Here is a 21,325-nt window from a genome sequence, read left to right on the forward strand (position 1 = left end):
CTCCATCCCAGTGCAAAAGGAACACGCTCAGCTTGTTAACTGATTTCGTCATGCTGATTTTATTGTAATATTCTAAACTTGTTGAGTAAGGAAGTTATCAAAATATCACATGTTGATCTCCTGGCTTATGCACAGAGCCTCTCTAGCATTGCAGAGGTAAAGTGCAGGGGCACACACACAAACGCTCTCACACTACAGCATTATGATTTTAAAGGGTTGGTTGTGCAGCTGTGGGGAGGGCAAAGTGCGATTTTGCAATGAAAGTTGACCGTAAACAAAAAACTCTTGACCCTGTTCTGTTCCTGTTAATTATTCATTTAAAAAATAATAATTGTAAAGAAGAAAGTCACCAAAAATTGAAAAGGGTATTTGTGTGTGCATGTATGTTTTACACACATGCACAAAATATACAAGAACATTCAGTAACTGAATAAAGACAAATCCTCATCTGTTACACTCATTATGTGAAACATAACAACACTGATAGCCTTTGTAGGTTTTCTTGTGTGTTGTTCTTTCTCTAGTATGTGATCATTCTCCCCAATCTTACAAAATATAACATACAATAAATGCATTATCGCCTTGTGATTGCTTTGTTGAACGGCAATAATTGCAGGTTGCTAACACATTGTCACAGTTTTTCCTTTTCCTGTTGTTCTTCTCCTCTTGTTTTTACAAGGAACATTCTTGCTCCAGCTAAATTAAATTACTCACTAATATTCTATGTTCTTTCTTCATGCAAATCCCAGTATCATTTAATAACATCACCTCAGGGTGACGGTGGTATATGCTACAACATCTTTTGAGATCTCTTTTAATAGCCCCTATAGTTTATTTCTTGAATCACATGACAGTGCTGGGGGGAAACATACACAAATTCTGTTCAATTGATGTGTGAGTCATGGAAGTTTAAGAGGACCAAAGCTTTGTTGATTTTTCTTTTCTTTTCTGTTGGCGGCTCTGAACCAACAGAGCTAAAAGATTCAAAGGCATGCAGTCTTTCTGTGAAAAGCATTTCCCAATATGCATTCATGTAGAGGAAAACTGGAGAGGAAGACTGAAAACCTCCTCTTGGTTCCTGCTCTTCCTCCTCTGTTGGTCACATATTCCCTTATCTGTCTCCTTTGCGAGCTAGCCATAGCTACTTGTGCATTGATAGCTTACCATAGCTATCTTCAATTCAGAGTCTGCAGCTAGGTTGGAAATGGGTGTGCAAACTCTGGTTTGAGCTAACCATGGTTAAGATTAAAACTGGTGGAAATATAATTCTGACCACCAGGTTCAGTGTGATACATTCAGTTCACAGTTATCATTGTTACCTGCAAAACAGAGTCTGCAACCACCGTTGGGAAAGTAGGGGCAGGGGTCAAACGAACAAGAGGAGGAGAATGCCACTGAATGTAGGAGCTGGTGAACCTGCAAGGCACTTCAAATTCTAGGTGGCATTTAGAGTGGACAAGGGCTATGTGACCAGTTTGCACACCGGAAGAGTAGTCAATCACATATTCTTAGAATCAAAGAAATTCAAAGTAATAAAGCAAGCATTCAACTCTTGTTGCCAAGATGCCAGATTTCAATCAGAAGTGGGTATGTCCATTCCACCCTTTAGTCACAGTTGTTCTGCAGACTTTACCTCTGGGGGAGGCCAAAGGCTGCACAATGGTGCTTAGCAGCTCAAGGGGACAGCAGAACAGACCTGAATAACTCCTGGTCCACCCAGCTGGAGGTGATATATCGTGTGTTGTATATACTGGCTCATAGTGGGCTCAAAAAACCTCCCAGTCTCGCTGCCTGCCTGGGACAGCAAAGAACAGATGGGTTCTGTCCGACCTCAGTGCCCAAAGTTCCGCAGGCCTGTCCTAAAGAAGAGAAGTGCTGGTGCAGTACAATCAGGCCTGTTGTTCGTGTGTTTAAGTAGAAGACTCTGCAATGCTTGGGATTAAGGTTCACATAGTTGGGTTGGTTGCCAACCTCTTGACCAGCAGCCAGATCCTGTGCCCTCAATATCAGCTCAACTCACGGGCACTCTCAGGCAATTGTGCCTTGAAAAGAATCACTTGCTGGTTTCCACCGATGAAGATGCTGAGAAAGGCTGAGAAGTGATTTTGTGTGTGTGTGTGATTTTGACACGTCAGCTGGCAACTCTACATAAGGCCCCAGTCCCTGGCATGCAAGGGGATAGCTTTGGGGACTGTGACAGTGCTAAGCTGATAAAACTCACTAATAAAACTGTAAGCTGATAAAACTCTCAAAGGCTGCCCCAGCCCTCTGTCTCTCTCCTCCCTTTCCCATCTAAAGATGGACTGTTCAAAATCAATGGGGGCTGGTGCCCATAGGGACTGATGGGGCGTAAGGTAGGGAGCCCAGCAGTGAGTAGAGCCAATGATGGGCAGAGCCAACTCACTCCAATGTTGCCTTCATCCTCCTTGCTGTTGTGTTCTACGAGGGGCATCACTGAGACTAAAGACGAGGAATGCGACAGCCAGGAACTCTCTAGCAAGGAGGGGACTGGAGGAATCAAGACTGAAGCTGGCAGGCCAGCGCCACACCTGCCCATATGGACCTGCCCCACCACCACACCTTCAATTATTTTTGGCCTCCCTCGTGTATCTCTGCAACGGAGCGAGGATGACTCCTGAATTCTGATCTTCGCTCTCTGCAGTGTACAGGTCATGCTGCTTGATGTAAGCTCGAACTGCGTCTGGCACCAGGTATCGGATGCTCTGGCCCCTCCGCAAGGCTCTCCGGATCTTGGTGGCAGAGATGTCGTTGGCAATCCACTCCTGCACTATGTGGATGCTCTCCTTGTGCTTCCACAGCACCTCGGATTCGTAGATGAATTTCTGGGCGTCATTCCCCACCCTGCTAATGCACACCATGCCATGGTTGGCCACGATTTCCGCGATGTCTTCTGCTTTCCAGAGGTTGGGGACTGCAAAGGACTCCAAGATGTCTGTCCCACAGAGCAACTTCAGCTGAGGGGACACACCTAGCAAAATGGGAGGGACAGGAATTATTATTGGGTTAGGAGCTCTGCAGCATTTCCCCCGGTCTAGGACTTAAAGCCAGAGAGCTGTGTGTCCCTGGTGTGAAAACGCTACACATTCAAAGCAGTGTCATGCCATTTTAAAGAGTCATGGGAAGAACCATGGGAGTTGTAGTTACAGATAGGTAGCCGTGTTGGTCTGCCATAGTCAAAACAAAAAAATTTCCTTCCAGTAGCACCTTAAAGACCAACTAGGTTAGTTCTTGGTATGAGCTTTTGTGTGCATGCACACGAAAGCTCATACCAAGAACTAACCTAGTTGGTCTTTAAGGTGCTACTGGAAGGAAATTTTTTTGTTTTGACCATGGGAGTTGTATTTTGTTTGTTACAGGTGCTGAGAGTTGTTAGTAAGACCCCTATTCCCCTCACAGAACTACAATTCCCAGAGTTCCCTGGGAAGAGGGATTGATAGTTAAATCCTTTTGGGAACTGTGGCTCTGGGAGAAGGTCTTCTAACAACTCTCAGAACCTTCAACAAACTTCACTTCTCACAATTCTTTGGCGGACTGAACCTTTCAAAACTGCACTGATTTTAATTACTGATTTCAACACCACACTGGGTTTCCCCCCCATAGATTTTCTGAGCAACGCTGGATACGAGATGGCTGCCTCACTACAATTTTGATATTAAATGAACCTTTTGTTAGGGGTTGATTCCGGCTGACGGGGACTTGCCTGCCCGATTCCCGTTTTCTCTTCCGCCCCGTTTTGTTCAAAGGAGCTACTTCATCAAAGCTGTTAGCGAGAAACGAACGTTTCAGCTTCTGCTGGTGATACCTGTGACACAAAAGGATGACTTTAAAAAGCGAAAGAGGGTGTGGTGATATGTTTTTCTCTTTTGGATCCCTTGGGGAAAAAACTTCCCCATTCTTATCTATTGCAAATACAGCACCGCATGAACACACAGCACAGCCTTCACCAGTCTGGCTGTCCTCCAGATGTTTTAGACTCCAGCTCCCATCAGCTCCCGTGTATCATGACCTCGCTGCTTGGGGCTGATGGGAGTTGTAGTCCAAACCATCCAGAGAGCAGCAGGCTGCCGAAGGCTAACGTAGTGCATCATAGACAGCTCTCTACCCCAGATTTAGAACACACAAGAGGAGAATAGACTGTTTCAGGGGGACTTACAATCTAGAATCAGAGACAGGGGAAGCAGCAAAGTAAGGGGAGAGGAATAGAGGCAGGGCTTCCATTTCTGTTGCTGCTGGAGATTGATCCAGCTACCTGGGATTGCAGGAAAATGAACCTCAAACCTTCTGCATGCACAGTATGGTTTCTACCACTGAGCTACAGCCAACTCTTCAGACATAGGAAGCTGTACTATTTATTATTATTAACAACAACAAGAAGAAAAACAACAACAACAACAGTTTCATTATCATTATTGAACATTTGTTTTTATTTCTATTTTTAAAAATGTTTTTATTAAAATATTTTCCATAAGCAATCAGAGTACGCTCAGTGTCTCTGTTTTCATATCGTGGAAACTTTCATACAGGTCAATTACAGTCAGTTTGAGACATTTCTGAGATATTTCCAGTCAGTCTGAGGCAATGTGGGATTGAAAGTGGGGGCAGAGAAGTGGGGGGAGGAGAGAGGAGAAAATAGAGAGGGAGGAAAAAAAGAAAAAGGGAGGGAGAGGAGAGGATTATTAAGCATTTATATCCCACCCTTCCTCCCGAAGGAGACCAGCGTGGCAAACGATAAAAAACCTAGTGTTGCAGCAAAAAAAAAACCTGATAGCACATCACAAAGCTAAACAGGGTCTGGCATGGTTTCAAAACAATGAGAACATCAAAAACATTGTCTAAAAGTAATTCGAATACAGATGCAGGCTGTGACACATCCCCACTTAAAAAGCTTGTTGGAAGGTTGGCCGTATACTGAAGCAGATCCTTGCTCCATCTAGCTCAGTGTTGTCTACACTGACTGGCAGCAGCTCTGCAGGGATTCAAGCAGGAGACATTCCCAGCTCTACCTGGAGATGCCTGGGATTGAACCTGGGACCCTCTGAATGCAAAGCGGATGCCCTACCGCTGAGCTACAGTGGGACACACTCAGCCCTGGCAATACCTGAGGACTTTGATGGTCTCTTGCCACTCCTTTTGGTTGCTCTCCCAGTCATCCACTTCCACCCAGTCAGAGCTCTCCGTCGCGAGCCTCGCCATAGTCACCCGGTGCCTTGCGCTGATGAGGCCTTTCTTCTTGTATGCGTCGCCCACAGGTGAAATAATCCCTTTCACCACTTTGTATCTCCCTGAATGCAACAAAAGGCAAGAGCCAGGGGGTTGGGTTGTTGGGACGATGGACTAGGGCTGTGCAATAAATCGCCATATTGTTGAATACCAGTACAGTGGACACTCGGGTTGCGAACATGATCCGTGCGGGATGCATGTTCGCAATCTGCCTCTGTGCATATGCAGGTTGCGATTTGGTGCTTCTGCGCAAGCACAACCACCAAAACCTGGAAGTAACCTGTTCCGGTACTTCCGGGTTTCGGCAGTCCACAACCCGAAAAAACGCAACCGGAAGCGGCTGTAACCCGAGGTATGACTGTATTGAAATAACATCATGACAAGTGTTTCAAGAAGGCTGTATACTGGTGAATGAAAGGTGGAGACTTAACAGCTTCCCAAGGGGTAGCTCAGCTGAACAATATTTTATAGATTATTCGCCACCAGCTTTCTTTGCCCTCTCCCTCCTCTCTCCTAACCGATAAGAAATAAAAAATAAACGATGACACAAACCAGCAAACTACTTAAGCTATTTCTGTATTTGACTGATAAAGTAGGATTCCGAGCTGGTCCTCAAAGGAGCAGCAGGGGTTACCTGTTTCGTGCAGGTGATCTCTTGCCAGTTCGAAGAGTCGGAGGTGCATGTTGGTGATGGGGTTGAAGGACCCGCAGGCCAGGAGCACCACCTCGGTCCTGTCGTCCGAATTCTCCATCTGACTTGGCTGGAGCCACAGATGCAGAGGGAAGGCTGAGTCAACGCCACCACACGCTGCAAGCGAGGAGAAGGAGGAGCTCAGGTTCAGTTTCAAAGGAAGCAATTATATATGTATATATCTGAAATACAAGAGGCTAAGCAGAAGTTACCGTCATGTAGACGCACAAAAGGCAGCACCAACAATCTGTCTCAGTACCAGGCAGCTTCCTGTGCTATTGTGGGTTGAGCAAAAGACTGTACAGTGGTACCTTGGTATTCAAACTTAATCCATTCCAGAAGTCCGTTCCAAAACCAAAGCGTTCCAAAACCAAGGCGCACTTTCCCATAGAAAGTAATGCAAAATGGATTAATCCATTCCAGACTTTTAAAAACAGGCATAGGCAAACTCCAGCCCACCAGGTGTTTGGGACTACAACTCCCATCATCCCTGACCACTGGTCCTGTTAGCTAGGGGTGATAGGAATTGTAGTCCCAAACATCTGGAGGACTGGAGTTTGCCCATGCCTGTTTAAAAACAACCCCTAAAACAGCAATTTAACATGAATTTTACTATCCAACGAGACCATTGTGTCATGTGACAAAGACACATGAGAGCAGAAGCAGCAAAGCAGGCTGGGAAGTGCTGGGACTGCACAATCATTTGGGCCTACTAAAGTTATTCAGGCCTAACTGCTAACTGTTGAGTCACTCTGACATGTGACTCATTCTCCTTATAAGTAGCAGCCATTTTCTCTCTGTGTTCTCTGTAAGATTTCAGTCAGAGTCAGTAACACTCAAAACGGAAGCGTGGCACTCAAATCAATGTAACACTCAAAACAGAGCATGTTCGGCTTCCAGAAAAAGTTTGAAACTGGAACACTTACTTCTGGGTCTGCAGTGTTTGGGTTCCAAGTTGTTTGAGTACCAAGGCGTTTGAGAACCAAGGTACCACTGTAGCTCATTAGTTGGGAAATCTGCTTTTGTGTGAAGGAGATCCCAGGCTATTTATTTATTTATTTTATTTACATGCCACCTTTTATCCGAAGATCACAGGGCAGTTTACAACATACAGTGGTACCTCTAGATACAAACGGGATCCATTCCAGAGCCCTGTACTCATCTAGAGATAAACGTATCTAGCGATGGCATGTCTGCGTGCGCACGCGTGGGTCGCTTTTCGCCGCCTCTGCGCATGCCGTCATTTTGAGTGCAGGCACATGCGCAAGCGGCGAAACCTGGAAGTAAGGCGCTCCGTTACTTCCGGGTTGCCGTGCAGCGCAACTCGAACATGCTCAACTCGAAGCGTATTTAACCCGAGGTATGACTGTATAAGCACTAAATTAATAATAATAATAATAATAATAATAATAATAATAATAATAATAATACAATAAAAAAACCTTTCCTCATGAAATAACCAGACAGTTGTCAACTGGAGAATAAACAGGATGTTCATTCTCCCTTTCAAAAGGGGCAAGGCAATTAGTTGCAACCAAGAGATGAATCTGAGGTTGTGACACAGATGAGTGATGTGAAATTGTTGCAACTTCAATGTAGGAGAAAAATTCATCTCTCTTCTTTCATCCCTTCTAACATTGTTTCCTTTACTTCTCACTTTTAACCCCTCTTACTTTTCTGCTCTTCTCATGTCACCACTTGCAAAAATCTAGCACGGATCGAATCTTGCACAGGGAACTATAGCTCTACTGCAATGCGTTGCCACAGTTAAATGTGCAGACATTACGCAGACTCTTGCCAATTTGTAGCTGGCAGCTTTCCAATGTTGCCTTGTAGCTTTTTGCCCCTTCTCCAGCAAAATCAGAATTAAGCAAACTATGAACAATTTCAGACATACACAACACATATGAGAAAATACACTTGTTTTATTCAAAACCAGTTGCAGAGCCCAACTTTCTCCATCGCTACCCAGGCAGTAAATAAATCACTGAGAATTCCAGCAGGGCCTTAAAGAAAACACACTGTTTTGGCCCTATCCCACAGGCCTCAAAGCCCTGGACTCCCACTTTCAAAACTGCCCTTTAATCTGCAAACCTAAAGTTCCACTATTTGTTGACTGAATTTTTTTTATTTCATAAAATTCACATGCTGCTTCACTGCAAAACAAGCAAACCCACCAACGTCAAAGCAGCGCACTGCGGTTCCGACAGTGAGAGGGGGGAAATAATAATTTAAGCATTCCACCAAAACCCTCAGCAATTGTCAACTGAGAAAAATTTTGGAACCCCTGCACTGGAACTTTTCCCATTAGGCCCCAGCATGGTAGAAGCTGGAGTCCTTGCATTAGAAGATGCCAAGAGAGTTTTGTGGTGGAGGAAAGGCAGTGGGTTGCCTCGTTCAGAGATGGGGATCCTGCCGGTCCCTCCCAAGTGTTTGCTGGACTCTCAACTCCCACCAGCCCCATCCAGCAAGGGCAATAGGCAGGGATGATGGGAGTTGTAGTCTTCGGAGCTCCGCCCCGGGCTAGAAACGTGGGGGAATGAATGAAAGCGATCCTGTAACCTGATCGAGCGATCAGCTGAAAGCTCCCGGGCAGCAGGCGGTGCTGCCTGCCGCCGCCTACCTTTAGGGAAACGAGCAGCGGCCGCACGGGACGGCGATCCGTGGGGGGCTTACGCGGGCCGCGCAGAGGGCGATCCAGGGGCCGGAGGAAGACAGCGGCGGCGAGAAAGCCCGACCACTGCGGCTGCAGAGAGGCTGCAAGCGGCGACTTGGCCAGACGGTGCTGAACCTCATCGAGGCATCTGGTCTGCTGGTAAGGTTAAAAGGGGGAAGGAAATGGTGAAGGGGCCGAGTTCCCTAACGGAACTGTGCTGGGGGTCTCCCCAGGGTGGAAGCTGTCAGTCCCCCCCTTCCTCCTTGTAGATTTCTGTAGATGAGGAAGACTCAGTCCTGCTCATATGAACTCCTCGCATACTCAGGAACACTGCCTCTCTTGGATGTTGTGTATTTCTAAATATCCAGTGTATGCAATTATCACCCCACCTCCACTCTATAATTAAATATACATACCATTCCTTTCCTCCCCCCCCCCCATCAGATGTCTCTAACCATAGGTAAAGGTAAAGAGACCCCTGACCATTAGGTCCAGTCGTGGCCGACTCTGGGGTTGTGGCGCTCATCTCTCTTTATTGGCCGAGGGAGCTGGCATACAGCTTCCAGGTCATGTGGCCAGCATGACTAAGTCGCTTCTGGCGAACCAGAGCAGCGCATGGAAATGCCGGTTACCTTCCCGCTGGAGCGGTACCTATTTATCTACTTGCACTTCGACGTGCTTTCGAACTGCTAGGTTGGCAGGAGCTGGGACTGAGCAACGGGAGCTCACCCCGTCGCGGGGATTTGAACCGCCAACCTTCTGATCTGATCAGCAAGTCCTAGGCTCTGTGGTTTAACCCACAGCGCCACCCGTGTCCTTGTCTCTAACCATAACCACACACATAATACGCATTGTGAGGTAGAGGCACTCTGTACACGCTCAAGAACTCGTTTCTGAGAAGCCCTGTTTTAATTAAATGTTAGTTATATGCCATTATGTGCTCCCTGAGGAGGCAGTGGCCAGCTAGATGCCTCTGGGGAGACCCAAAGCATGACTCCAGCACAACAGCACAAGAACCAGCATCCTGCTTCCTAACTGGAGGGAGAGCATAGCCATTGTGGGTAGTAATATCCAGTTGTAGAGCATAACCATCCCAGCTAGTAGCCACTTATGCCCTCTCCTCCATGAATATGTTTTGATCCTCTTTTAAACCTGGTGCCCTCTGGATGTTTTGGATTTGATATCCCGCTTTATCACTACCCAAAGGAGTCTCAAAGTGGCTAACATTCTCCTTTCCCTTCTTCCCCCACAACAAACACTCTGTGAGGTGAGTGAGGCTGAGAGACTTCAGAGAAGTATGACTAGTCCAAGGTCACCCATCGGCTGCATGTGGAGGAGTGGGGAAAAGAACCCGGTTCACCAGGTTATGAGTCCACCGCTCTTAACCACTACACCACACTGGCTCTCCTACAACTCCCATCAGCTCCAGCCAACCACACTGATGGGAGCTGTAGCATGAGGCGCCTGGAGACTGACTCCCAAAATCTGTAAGGCCCCAAGTTGGGCAAAGAACTGGTAGGCTTCTGGTCTTGCGTTAAATTTTCAGAAGAACCAACCTACTGATCCTAAGGTGAGGCTCTGCTCTTCCTCCCCAGGTTCTCGGGAGATCCGCTATGATCCATTTCTGCCTAGTTCACACAGCCTACCACTTCAGCCGACGGTTGCCAAAGCGCCACCGACTCAGACTGTAAGAACCGTTATCTCGGGCGTACCAGCGTCTTGGGCTGTGCTGGCTGGGCCTGTTGGGAGGTGTATCGTAGAATCATGGAGTTGGAAGGGATCCCCAACGGTCATCTAGTCCAACCCCCTGCAATGCAACATGCATCTGGATAAGCACCAGGTTGGGGAGAGGCTGGTCCAATGTTACCCAACTGCAGCGCCAAGCTGCTCCTTGATGGCTTCGGTGGTTGGGTTGCAAGAAAAAGAACCTGCCACTTAACACGCTGCTTGCAAGTGACTGCCAGAACTATGGAACTGTGGGAGATTTCCCCCAAGGGTTGGCAGGTGACTAGTGTGCACTGGGACCAGTGGGGCAGAAGGCAGGGAGTTGAACAATAAGTGGGGCCAGAGAATTCTAGTTTCCTCCCCATCCTCCTAAGGAGAAGCTGAGGTTGGTGGGACAGCACCCCATTCACCCTATTGGATCAGCCTCCACAGGTAACAGCGTGTTATGAGTGTTGGGCAAGGAGCTGGGCAAGGCCAGGGTTCAAATCCGTGTTCAGCCACGAAGCTCACTAGTTGTGACTCTGGGTGTGTGTCTCCACCTAACCTACCCCACAGGGCTGTTGTGAGGATAAAAATGGGGAGGATGTAAACCAAGCATGCCACGCCTAAAGCTCTTTGAAGGAAAGGTGGGATACAGATGCCATAACATAAAAATAAACAAACGCCATTATTTTTTCTCTTTCACTCCTTAGGCAGTTTGCAATATTTGCCCTTGGAATTGCTGCTTTCATTTTCCAGCTCTACATCTTGCTAAGGTACAAAGCAAGGGACACTGCTATTGATGTTTTTTTTAAAAAAAACATCCACCTGTCATGCTTGCGACGACTCTCGACACCTTTGCGTACCTTCCAGAACGTGGGGGGAGCTGGCTGGAATATCCCGAGGTGCTGACGCTGAGAAGAGAGAGCTCGCAGCCTGGCCCATGAAGATTTTGGAATTGGTTTTGGGTGTCTTTATTGGTTTAAATCTCTGTTGGCAAGGAGGCTATCGGGTCTTTCGCCCCTTGACGGGCTGAGGGTTCAAACTCCAAACCTGAAGGGCTGAAAATTCAATGGGAAGTTTCTGTGGGACTGTTTTGGGGTTACGTTAACAGCTTCAGGGACTGTGGTCACCAGGCCCTGTGTAAGGTGCCATTATGATAGGAAGGTGCATCAAAAGCAGAAGGAGCCCACCTTTCCAGGTGTTGCTGGACTACAGCTCCCATCATCCCAAACCATAGGTCATGCTGGCTGGGGATGATGAGAGTTGGAGTCCAACAACTTCTGGAGGGTGACTCAGGCTCCTCATTCCTGATGTAGAACAGTGGTAGAGAAACATTTTCAGCTCGAGGGCCGCATCTCCTTCTGGGAAATCTTCCAGGGGCCACATGGTAGTGGTGGGCGGAGCAACAGATGCAAATTTTACCCTTGCTCCACAGGCTAGTTTCTGCACACACACACACACCATGCAGGCAAGCAAGCGGCATGAACAGAGCGGAAGGACACATTCCAACCAGGCAAAAACACTCAAGGAAGGCCAGTGAGGGATGTAGGCTGGAGAGAGGGTGTGTTGTGTGGAGAGGGGATGCCTGAGGCTCAGAGAGAGATGGAGGGCCACATTTGGCAGAAAGGATGTGGATTGCCTTCTGTTTAAATCTCTCAACAAGCACTGTGCAAAAGCCCTTGAAGAATTGGAGAATCCCTGCCTAACATCTTGAGACATCGGTTGCAGGAAACGACACTGGTCTAGCTCAAGTGCGGGAACCTGTGGCCTTCCAGATGGACTGCAACTTCCAGATGTGGACTGCAACTCCCACCAGCTCCAGCAAGCACAGCCAATGGACAAGGATGATGGGAGCTGTAGTTCAGCCACATCTGGGGGACAAAATGCTTTCCCAGTGGCATAAGGAGGGCTACCCGAGGAGTTAGTCCTGAGGGATTGAGAAACAGGCCTGAGGAGATGCATTTGGCCTCTAGTCGAGTTGCAGTTGCAGAAGGTCCAAGGTTCAACCTCACCCCACTCTCAGCATTGCCAGATACAATGTGGTGGGGAAGGCCTGTCTCTGCTTCAGCCCCTGCAGAGTGGCTGTCAGTCAGAGCAGGCAACACTGGTCCAGATGACCAGATACGAGGCTGCTTCCTGTGCTCCTAACCTGCACTCCTGGCTTTGTGCTGTACAAAAAAGCAGGGCTATTTGTATCCTGCAACTGTGAGTACAGATATTGATAGCCGGCACAGAATTTAGCATCTAGAGAACCCACAGCTTCTGATTAAAGAAGATACAAGAATCAAGTTTCTAGCTCTTAAGGTGGCCGAGGCAGGTGTAAAAGTGCAAGGATGAAGCCAAAAGGGAGACCAGAACTTGCCAAGGGAAGAGCTTTGTTGCCTTGAACTAGCATGAATTAATGCAAATAATGGACAAATATATAGAAATGTGCATAAATTATACAGGTGGAGGAATTAAGCTTTTCTTGGCAAAGCACTGGAATTACCCTGGTGCAAACTTTCGGGTGTGTATACATCCCAGGCTATATATGAAGAAGCACATATTGACCCAAACCATTTGGTTCAAGATCCACAGTGGTTCCTCAACCCATTTTTTCCAGACCTAGATCATCTCATTACTGTGGTATGCCCCTTCTCTACAATCTGGTTGGAAGCATCATCTTTACGTTCTTCACCATTGGTAGGTAAACCATGGTTTGTCTAGCTCTCTTGCCATTGCCTGGTGGGCTGAATTATGTGCCCAGAAGGATTTTGTTCATCCAGAATTTGCGTGGTTTTTTTTAATATGTCAAGGCTAGCAAGGGTGCAGTTTAAGGGGTTGTATACTGAAGGCAGTCAAGGGTCTCTCGGTGCACAGAACGGGGGCCAAATGGAGGGTTTGCATGGGCAGAGGGCACCACCTGGGAGTTGTCACTCATTTGCACACTCCATTTGGGGGCCTTTCCTTGAAGCTGCCCACCATCATCAAGGTAGTACTGGGGGCAAATATTAGGAATCCAGGTGTGCATCACTGCAGAATGCTGGATTAAGCTGTGAAACTCATTGCCACAAGAAACGTGGAATGGCAGCCAGCATTTTCTTATTTTTAAAGCTTCTAGGTAAATCTGTGGCTGTTAAGCAAGGCAGCTGGAACTTGGAGGTTTTGTATTTCTGTGATGTGTATTTGTAGTTGAAATATCCTACAATTTCTTGAAACATCAAACATAAGCCAGCTGCTGAACTCTGCATGCAGAAAGTCCCAGGTTCAACCCCCAGCATTTCCAGGTGGGGCTGGGGGTGTCCCCTGTCTAAAACCCTGGAGAGCCACTGCCAGTCATTGTAGACAATACTGAGTGACATGGACTAGTGGCCTGACTCTGCAGCTTTCTGTGTTTAAATCAGCCTTTTATTCAGAACCATGAAGACTAGGATTTTACTTTGTGTTTAGGGGAATGACCATAGCTCTGTGGCAGATCATCTACTTTGCATGCAGACAGTCCCAGGTTTGATCCTTGACATCTCCAGGAGGGATGGGAGATAACCCAGCCTGAAACCCTGGAGAGCGGCTGCCAGTCAGTGTAGACAATACTGACCTAGATGGCCTAGTGCCCTGCCTCCAGCTAAGGCAGCTTCCTAACTTGCTACATGACCTGTCAACAGCCCTGCATCCTGCCTGTCTCTGTGCAAGTGCATTTTTAGCACTCTTAATGCTCTCCCTCCCATCTTTTCAGGGCTGGCTTTGCTTCTGGTCATGCTGGAACCAGTTCCATGGGAGCTGAAGACCACTTTCTTCATCTTTGGGGGCGCCTCTTTTGCAAAAGGAGTTTGCACCATCGTATTTACTGCCTTAGCCACACAATGCGTGAGTAATTGCTGATTCTGTTATATTTAAGGTAAAGGGGACCCCTGACCATTAGGTCCAGTCGTGGCCGACTCTGGGGTTGCGGTGCTCATCTTGCTTTATTGGCCGAGGGAGCTGGTGTACAGCTTCCAGGTCATGTGGTCAGCATGACTGAGCCGCTTCTGGCGAACCAGAGCAGTGCATGGAAAAGCCGTTTACCTTCCCGCTGGAGGCGTATCTAGTTATCTACTTGCACTTTGACGTGCTTTCAAACTGCTAGGTTGGCAGGAGCAGGGACCGAGCGACGGTAGCTCACCCCGTCATGGGGATTCGAACCGCCGACCTTCTGATCGGCAAGTCCTAGGCTCTGTGGTTTAACCCACAGCACCACCCGCGTCCCTCTGTTATATTTAGGCATGCATAAAACCAAAAGCTTACCCCATCCCTCAAGCTAGCAGAATAAGGGGAGGCTTTTGGGTGGCCCTAACCAGAGGTCCTACACAATTTGTTTTAAAATGGAATTCTGGGCTGGAGGAATTCCAAGCTTTGTTCCCTCATATAAGCAGCTCTTGAGTTGTTCACAGAGTTTTTGGAGCTCAAGAGCTGATTATACCATCGCTCAGTGGTAGGGCACTTGTTTGCATGCAGAAGGCTCAGGGATCAATCCCCAGCATCTCCAGGCAGGGCTGGGAATGTTCCCTGTCTGAAAACCCCAGAAAGCCGTTGCCAGTCAGTGTAGACATGTTGAGCTGGATGGACCAATGGTCTGACTCAGAATAAGGAAGCTTCCTACATCATAACGGAAGGGCTGTAACTTAATAACTCTTTAGTACAGTCAAACCGCAGTTCCCGAACGCCTCCGTTATAGTACGTTTCGGCTCCCGAATGCCAAAAACCCAGAAGTAACTTCTGGTTTTGGAAGCCAAACAGCTTCCAAGGAGGTTTTTTCTTCTTTTTTCTCCACTGGCTTTGCCGACCACCCTTTGATCCTTGGTTGTCAAATGTTTCAAAAGTCGAATGGTCTTCCAGAATGGATTACATTCGACAACCGAGGTTTGACTGTATTTCCATATATTTATTACAGTGGTACCTCGGGTTAAGTACATAATTCGTTCTGGAGGTCCGTTCTTAACCTGAAACTGTTCTTAACCTGAAGCACCACTTTAGCTAATGGGGCCTCCTGCTGCTGCTGCGCCGCCAGAGCACGATTTCTGTTCTCATCCTGAAGCAAAGTTCTTAACCCGAATTAATATTTCTGGGTTAGTGGAGTCTGTAACCTGAAGCGTATGTAACCCGAGGTACCATTGTATTTGATCTGCAATCTGACTTGGGAGTAGGCTGTCTTGAAGACAGTAGGACACGCTCCCAATGCATGGGGTTGTTATTCTGACCCTTATGGGATCTCACTAGATTGCAAGTCTGAAGATAGGACCTCATCATTAAAAAAAAATTGTTTAAGCTGCTTTTCTAACGAATGGACTGTTGTGTCTTCCATAGGCCAAAACCACCCCTGAGCTTTATTACTTATCAGTGACTCTCTCGGTGAGCAGTCTAGTATCAACCGGTAGGTATCATGCTTCCTCTTTGCGCTAAAACAACCTTCCTCTTCAACTCAGTGCCCTCCAAATATTTTGGATGACAACTCTCATCAGCATGGCCAATAGTCAGGGATGGTGGAAGCTGGAGTCCTATAATATCTGGAGGGCCACATGCTAAGGTCAAATTAGGCTGTGACATTAAATGCATATTTTCCATTTTACATGGCAGGTTTTTGGTTTAAACATGAATAGCATCCACTTTGTGGGTCGAAACTATTCAGACTGCAGCAGGCACAAAGCAGAGATTAAAGAGATCTGCAATGGTGGTCTGTTTGTTACCGGGCCACATTCAAGGTGTTACTACAGTAGTACCTCAGGTTAAGTACTTAATTCGTTCCGGAGGTCCGTACTTAACCTGAAACTGTTCTTAACCTGAAGCACCACTTTAGCTAATGGGGCCTCCTGCTGCTGCCGCGGCGCCGGAGCACAATTTCTGTTCTTAACCTGAAGCACTATTTCTGGGTTAGCGGAGTCTGTAACCTGAAGCGTATGTAACCCAAGGTACCACTGTATTGGCATATAAAGCCCTTAACAGCTTAGGGGCCAGTTTACTTGCAGAAGCATCTTACCCCGTATGCACTGACCTGACTGCTTCAGTCTGCGGTACTGGCACTGCTGCAGGTTCGACATAATACTTGTTCCGTAGTTGTAAAAAAATCATATTTTTTTTAGTGTGGGGGCACCTATACTTTGGAACTCCTTGCCTATTGACCCCAGGCGGGCACCTTCACAGTACTCTTTTCAGTGCCTGCTCAAAACATGCTTATTTAAAGAAGCCTATCCAAAAGCTTCAACGCTGATGTGTTCCGTTTTGGGAGTTTTAGCAAATATTTAGGCAAAAGAGAAAAAGGAAGTTGCATTTACCGTTACGCGTGCACACAAAGGATTGGCTTTTCAAATGCTCACACAGACAGTTGTTTTTCACTATCATGAGGACTAGTAGCTTTAACAAATGAAAAGAAAGCTGAAATGTTTTGGGTCTCTCCTGATATTTTGCACTTGCACAGCAAATTCAAAAGTGTGCTATCTTTTCTTCTAATGGCACCCCCCCCACCCTACTTTATAGCATTCTTCTCTGTCCTGGGACTATTTTGGCTTGTGAACGTGGTTTTTCCTGGCTCGATACTGAACAAAGAGACTAAGACGGGGATCTGTTACGAGCCAGTCTCCGAGTGTGGCTGCCTGTGGCGCATCTGACCTGTAACCTGCCAGGATCTGGATTCGTCTGCCCCTACCACGATGAGCGCCCTGCTAAACTGCCTTCCGTTCTTTCTCTCTTTTCGAAACGGACTGATCTCTGCAGCAGACACAGTGGGAAGACCTTCAGATCTGGGGATATTCATAGCCAAAGATTTTAACTATTCATTAAGCAGCCTTTTGAGGTGCATAGGTGGGGGCTTTCAGGATTCTTTTTAAAGGATAGCTCTGGGAGGCTGTTGGCTTTCCAAATCTTTTTTGTAGAAAATTCTACTAATTTTTTAAAAAGAGTAATATTTTTTTAAAAATCCACAGATACTTTTTTTGTGGGAAGGGAGCAAAACAGTAAGCCCTCAAAGCCTTTTCCTCCTTTTGTATGTGTACTCCTGACTTAATGTAGAAGCTCCTTGCAGCAGATTAACTGGGAGAGGGTTGCTATGGGAACGGGTATGGAACAAGAGACAGATGAAGGCGATGCTCCAGAGCTCCAGTTTCAAAGTGAGGGGAGTAGCCTGTTCTCAAGTCAGCCGCTTTTATCTTTAAGGGGACTTTTTAGGAGGGTGCTTTCTTCTACAACAGAAAGATTTCAGGTAGCTTCCCCCGCCCCCCGCCAGGCTGAAGGGACATGCAGCTGTGCAGAGGCGATCTGAAAATTCCCTTTTGCAGAGCAGTTTGTTAAAATAGTCAGATTGTATATTCCTGGGGAGGGAGGCTCTAACTCTCCAGATAATGGCCTGGCTTTAGGGTATGTGCTTGTGTGTGTGGAGTTTAGCTTGCTGCACAAATGGATTATTAAATTATATGCCAAAATGGCTTCTAAGCGGATCTCTTCGTCATGTGATCAGACTCCACAGTACAAAGCTGGCACCACCTTCTCCTTCTTCTTCTTCTTCTTCCACTGTGGTGTAGTGGTTAAGAGCGGTGGACTCGTTATCTGGGGAACCGGGTTCGCGTCTCCGCTCCTCCACATGCAGCTGCTGCGTGAACTTGGGCCAGTCACACTTCGTTGAAGTCTCTCAGCCCCACTCACCTCACAGAGTGTTTGTTGTGGGGGAGGAAGGGAAAGGAGAATGTTAGCCGCTTTGAGACTCCTTCGGTAGTGATAAAGCGGGATATCAAATCCAAACTCTTCTTCTTCTTCTTCTTCTCCTCATTATTATTATTATTATTACCCCACCCATCAGGCTGGGTTTCTCTACCTACTGCAGCAGTGGTCAAACTTTTCCAAGGAAAGGGCCACATTCTCCCCTGGGCAAGCTTTGGGGGCCATCTGCCACTGAAGGGCATAGTCTGGGGCAAAATATGTGTACAGGCACTGGCAAAAAAGTGGATGGAGCAATGGATAGGGCTGTTACCTTTATACAGCAGGGTTGAGTTGTTGTGAAGAGGAAATCAGAGTTACATATAAATTAAGAAGGTGCTATTGAACTATAGTAATATGTAATACGTTTGGATTGGAAATAGATCTTACTCTGCTTTTTAAAAAGCAGCCAATCTAGTGATTAGCAATGAATGAGGAGCTAACTCCTGTAGAACTCTCTCTGTTGAGGTATTATCAAACCTCACATTTGTTTCACAATGAATTTGAAAGTATTTAGGAAGCCTTAAAAATTTTTCAAAACTATTTTGTCTTCAGGAATGGATGAATTTAAGCAAAGTTACAATTCTGATCTAGTAGTATTAAACAATTCAGAGTTAGATCATGTCAGAGTTCCTGGTCAAGTCTTTTGATTACCCCAGGGAACATGCAGTACAATCTTTTTACTGTGAAATGGCTTTGAAATATTTTACTGGAACTGATTAATAAATGGAATTAAATAAATCCTGAGCATGCTTATACAGAAATCACCCTCATTAAGCACAAGGGGCCTTAAAAAGGTGGAAATTAAGATTTCATTTAAACTATTCGCCTCAGCCCAGTGACTCTTAGACAAAATAGAAGCAAAACATCTGGCTGTTTCTGACTTTGGGTTCCTTTATAATCACACACCCTGATCCTGTATATTAGGGGTGGCTAGCCTGTATGATTTTCTAGAGGTTGCTGAACTACAACTTCCATCAGTGGGGGCAGGACTGGCCATGTAGCTGACACATACTCCCATGCACCACACCCCAACAGCAACCCAAACGTACAGATTTTCTCTGTGCATTGTATCCAATGCTAGTCCACAGCCAGTGTGGTGCAGTGGTTAGAATGTCAGATGAGGACCTGGGTTTAAATTCCCACTCAGCCATGAAGCCTTTGGTCAGTCACAGTCTCTCAGCCTAACCTACATCAAAGGAGTGTTGCAAGGAAAAAAATGGTTAAGGGGGAGAGAACGGTGTATGCCAACACTGAGTTCCTTGAAGGAAAGGTGGGATATGAATATAGGGGAAGTTTGGCAAAACCGTGTAGTGTAGTGGTTAGCGTGATGGACTAGGACCAGGGAGGCCAGGATTCAAATCCCCACTCAGCCATTAAGCTCACTGGATGACTTTGGGCAGTCACTGCCTCTCAGCGCTAACCCACCTCACAGTGTTGTTGTGGGGCTTAAATTAAGGGGCGGAAGTATGTACACCACTTTGAATTCCTTGGAGAAAGGATGGGATATATAACTACTATAATACTAATGGTAATACTAAAAAAAAAAAAGTCTTACTCAGAGTAGACTGTACACAGAGTAGAGCCATTTAAGTTAAAAAATGTGAGTAATGTAGTTCCACTAATTTTGGTGGATCTACTCTGAGTGGGACTTACTTGGTTATCAATTTTTGCCAGGAAGAGCTTTCACCTGCTAAATGTCTACATGTCACACTGCTGTAAAAGGTATAAGAATGTGGCTGGCTTTAAAAAAACCAAAAAAGCACCTCTCCTACACTCAGCCTTTCAGAGAAGTTGATACCAATTATACACCTGCAGAGAAAATGCAGCCTAATGGGGCCTCATGAAGAACTGGGCTGCAGATCAACAGAATGACCCACCATATACACTGTTTCCACTGTGATGGATTTTCTGCCAAACTGGCTGGCACTAAAGTACTTTTGTGCACCTTAGAGTGACTTCCTGCAGCCTGCTGAGCCACGTACAGGAGTAGCAGATTAGATGCACTATTATTATTTTAAAGGTTCATACAAAATGTTAAAGCACAGACTTCCTCTATCTATGTCTTAAAACATGAAGACATCTCTCACCTCCCATCCACAACAACCCCTCATTACCTAAATTTCACCATAGCCTTGATTACAGGGAAGGGCTATAGCTCTGTGGTAGAGTGTCTGCTTTGCATGAAGAAGGACCTAGAGTCAATTCCCAGCTAGAGCTGGGAGATACTCCAGCCCCAAACCCTGGAGTGCTACTGCCAGTCAGTGCAGACAATACCAAGCTAGATGGGCCAATAGCCTGACCCAATATAAGGCAGCTTGCTATGTTCCTACATTTGGAAGGGCTACCAGGTAACAGCATAGAATCATAGAACTACAGAGTTGGAAAGAACCTTGAGGGTCATCAACCCTCTTCAGTGCAGGAATTTCAGCTAGATTATACATGACAAATGGCCATTCAACCTGTTTAAAAGCCTTCAAGAAAGGTGAGTCCACCACTTCTCATGGCCAGTGTCAAACAGCTCTTGCCAAGTTCTTCCTGATGGTTAGTCAGAATCCTCTTTCTTGCAACTTGAAGCCATTGGTTCAGGTCCTACGCTTTGGAGCAGGAGAAAACAAGCTTGCTCCATTCTCCATGGGACAGCCGTTCAGATATTTCAGGATGGTGATTATTTCTCCTCTCATTCCCCTCTTTACCATGCTAAACATCTTTTTGGCACCAGGTGAAATCCCTCTTCATATCTCCAGCCCTTTGCCCTTGTATTTATAACTTATGGTTTTATTCCATGAGGTGTCCTGGGTGCTGTGACTGAAGATCACACATATAATTTTAAGAAATGAATCCTCAGTTGCCCATTCTTAATTCTAACCCTTTTTGAAAAAAGCTACCACACTTTTACAGCTGCGTGAACGTGTATATCTCGACTGGATACACCCCCCCCCCCCCGTGAATGCAGGTTAAAATTGGCATTCGCCATCACTCACAAGCACGCTAAATATGAACAATATCAACTTCTATTACCACCGCACTACTTTCTGCCTCCGGGGTCATCCAAGGATCCCCTGACTTCACTACAGCTCCGTCCCCTCACCGGTTCATCAGTCGCCATTAAAAACCCCTGCACTAATCCAAAACAACTCACTCATTCCTCATATCGCGACCCCATAAGGTCCCCTAAATGGGTTCTTACCAGTTTGGAGGGCGCCTCTTCCCCGACAGATTCCGGCCAACAACGCTTTAGGGACGGAACCGAACTGTGCGGGTTTGGCCGCCTGCGGGGGAATAGTATTGCACGAGTACCTACAGGGAAGCTTCTTATTGGTCGCGGGCGC

General features: G+C 46.5%; 2 protein-coding genes across 7 annotated transcripts; one reads left to right on the forward strand and one right to left on the reverse strand.

Annotated features, from left to right (window-relative positions):
• Positions 1–40: 40 nt before the first annotated feature.
• On the reverse strand, positions 41–21,284 carry NMNAT1 (nicotinamide nucleotide adenylyltransferase 1). 5 transcript variants are annotated; one of them, XM_081921666.1, is made up of 5 exons: positions 21,184–21,284; positions 5,876–6,049; positions 5,120–5,303; positions 3,684–3,823; positions 41–2,989 (listed from the first exon to the last, which is right to left on the reverse strand). In XM_081921666.1, the coding sequence occupies exons 2-5, from the start codon at positions 5,991–5,993 to the stop codon at positions 2,583–2,585; spliced, it is 849 nt and encodes a 282-aa protein (XP_081777792.1). In that variant the 5' UTR covers positions 5,994–6,049; positions 21,184–21,284; the 3' UTR covers positions 41–2,582. The 5 variants fall into 5 exon arrangements, with proteins under 5 accessions (XP_081777792.1, XP_081777791.1, XP_081777794.1 ...); XM_081921665.1 differs by lacking the exon at positions 21,184–21,284 and adding an exon at positions 11,159–11,456; XM_081921668.1 differs by lacking the exon at positions 21,184–21,284 and adding an exon at positions 8,495–8,532.
• LOC309375766 (uncharacterized protein) lies at positions 10,189–17,779 on the forward strand. Of its 2 annotated transcripts, none has more exons than XM_081921670.1 (6): positions 10,189–10,275; positions 11,006–11,068; positions 12,898–12,977; positions 14,008–14,138; positions 15,615–15,681; positions 17,228–17,779. In XM_081921670.1, exons 1-6 carry the CDS (start codon positions 10,202–10,204, stop codon positions 17,305–17,307), a joined length of 495 nt encoding a protein of 164 aa, XP_081777796.1. In that variant the 5' UTR covers positions 10,189–10,201; the 3' UTR covers positions 17,308–17,779. The 2 variants fall into 2 exon arrangements, with proteins under 2 accessions (XP_081777796.1, XP_081777795.1); XM_081921669.1 differs by lacking the exon at positions 17,228–17,779 and adding an exon at positions 16,782–17,180.
• Positions 21,285–21,325: the final 41 nt, after the last annotated feature.

This window comes from Podarcis melisellensis (assembly GCF_964234715.1).
Source record: "Podarcis melisellensis genome assembly, chromosome: 8".
Lineage (NCBI taxonomy): Eukaryota > Metazoa > Chordata > Lepidosauria > Squamata > Lacertidae > Podarcis > Podarcis melisellensis.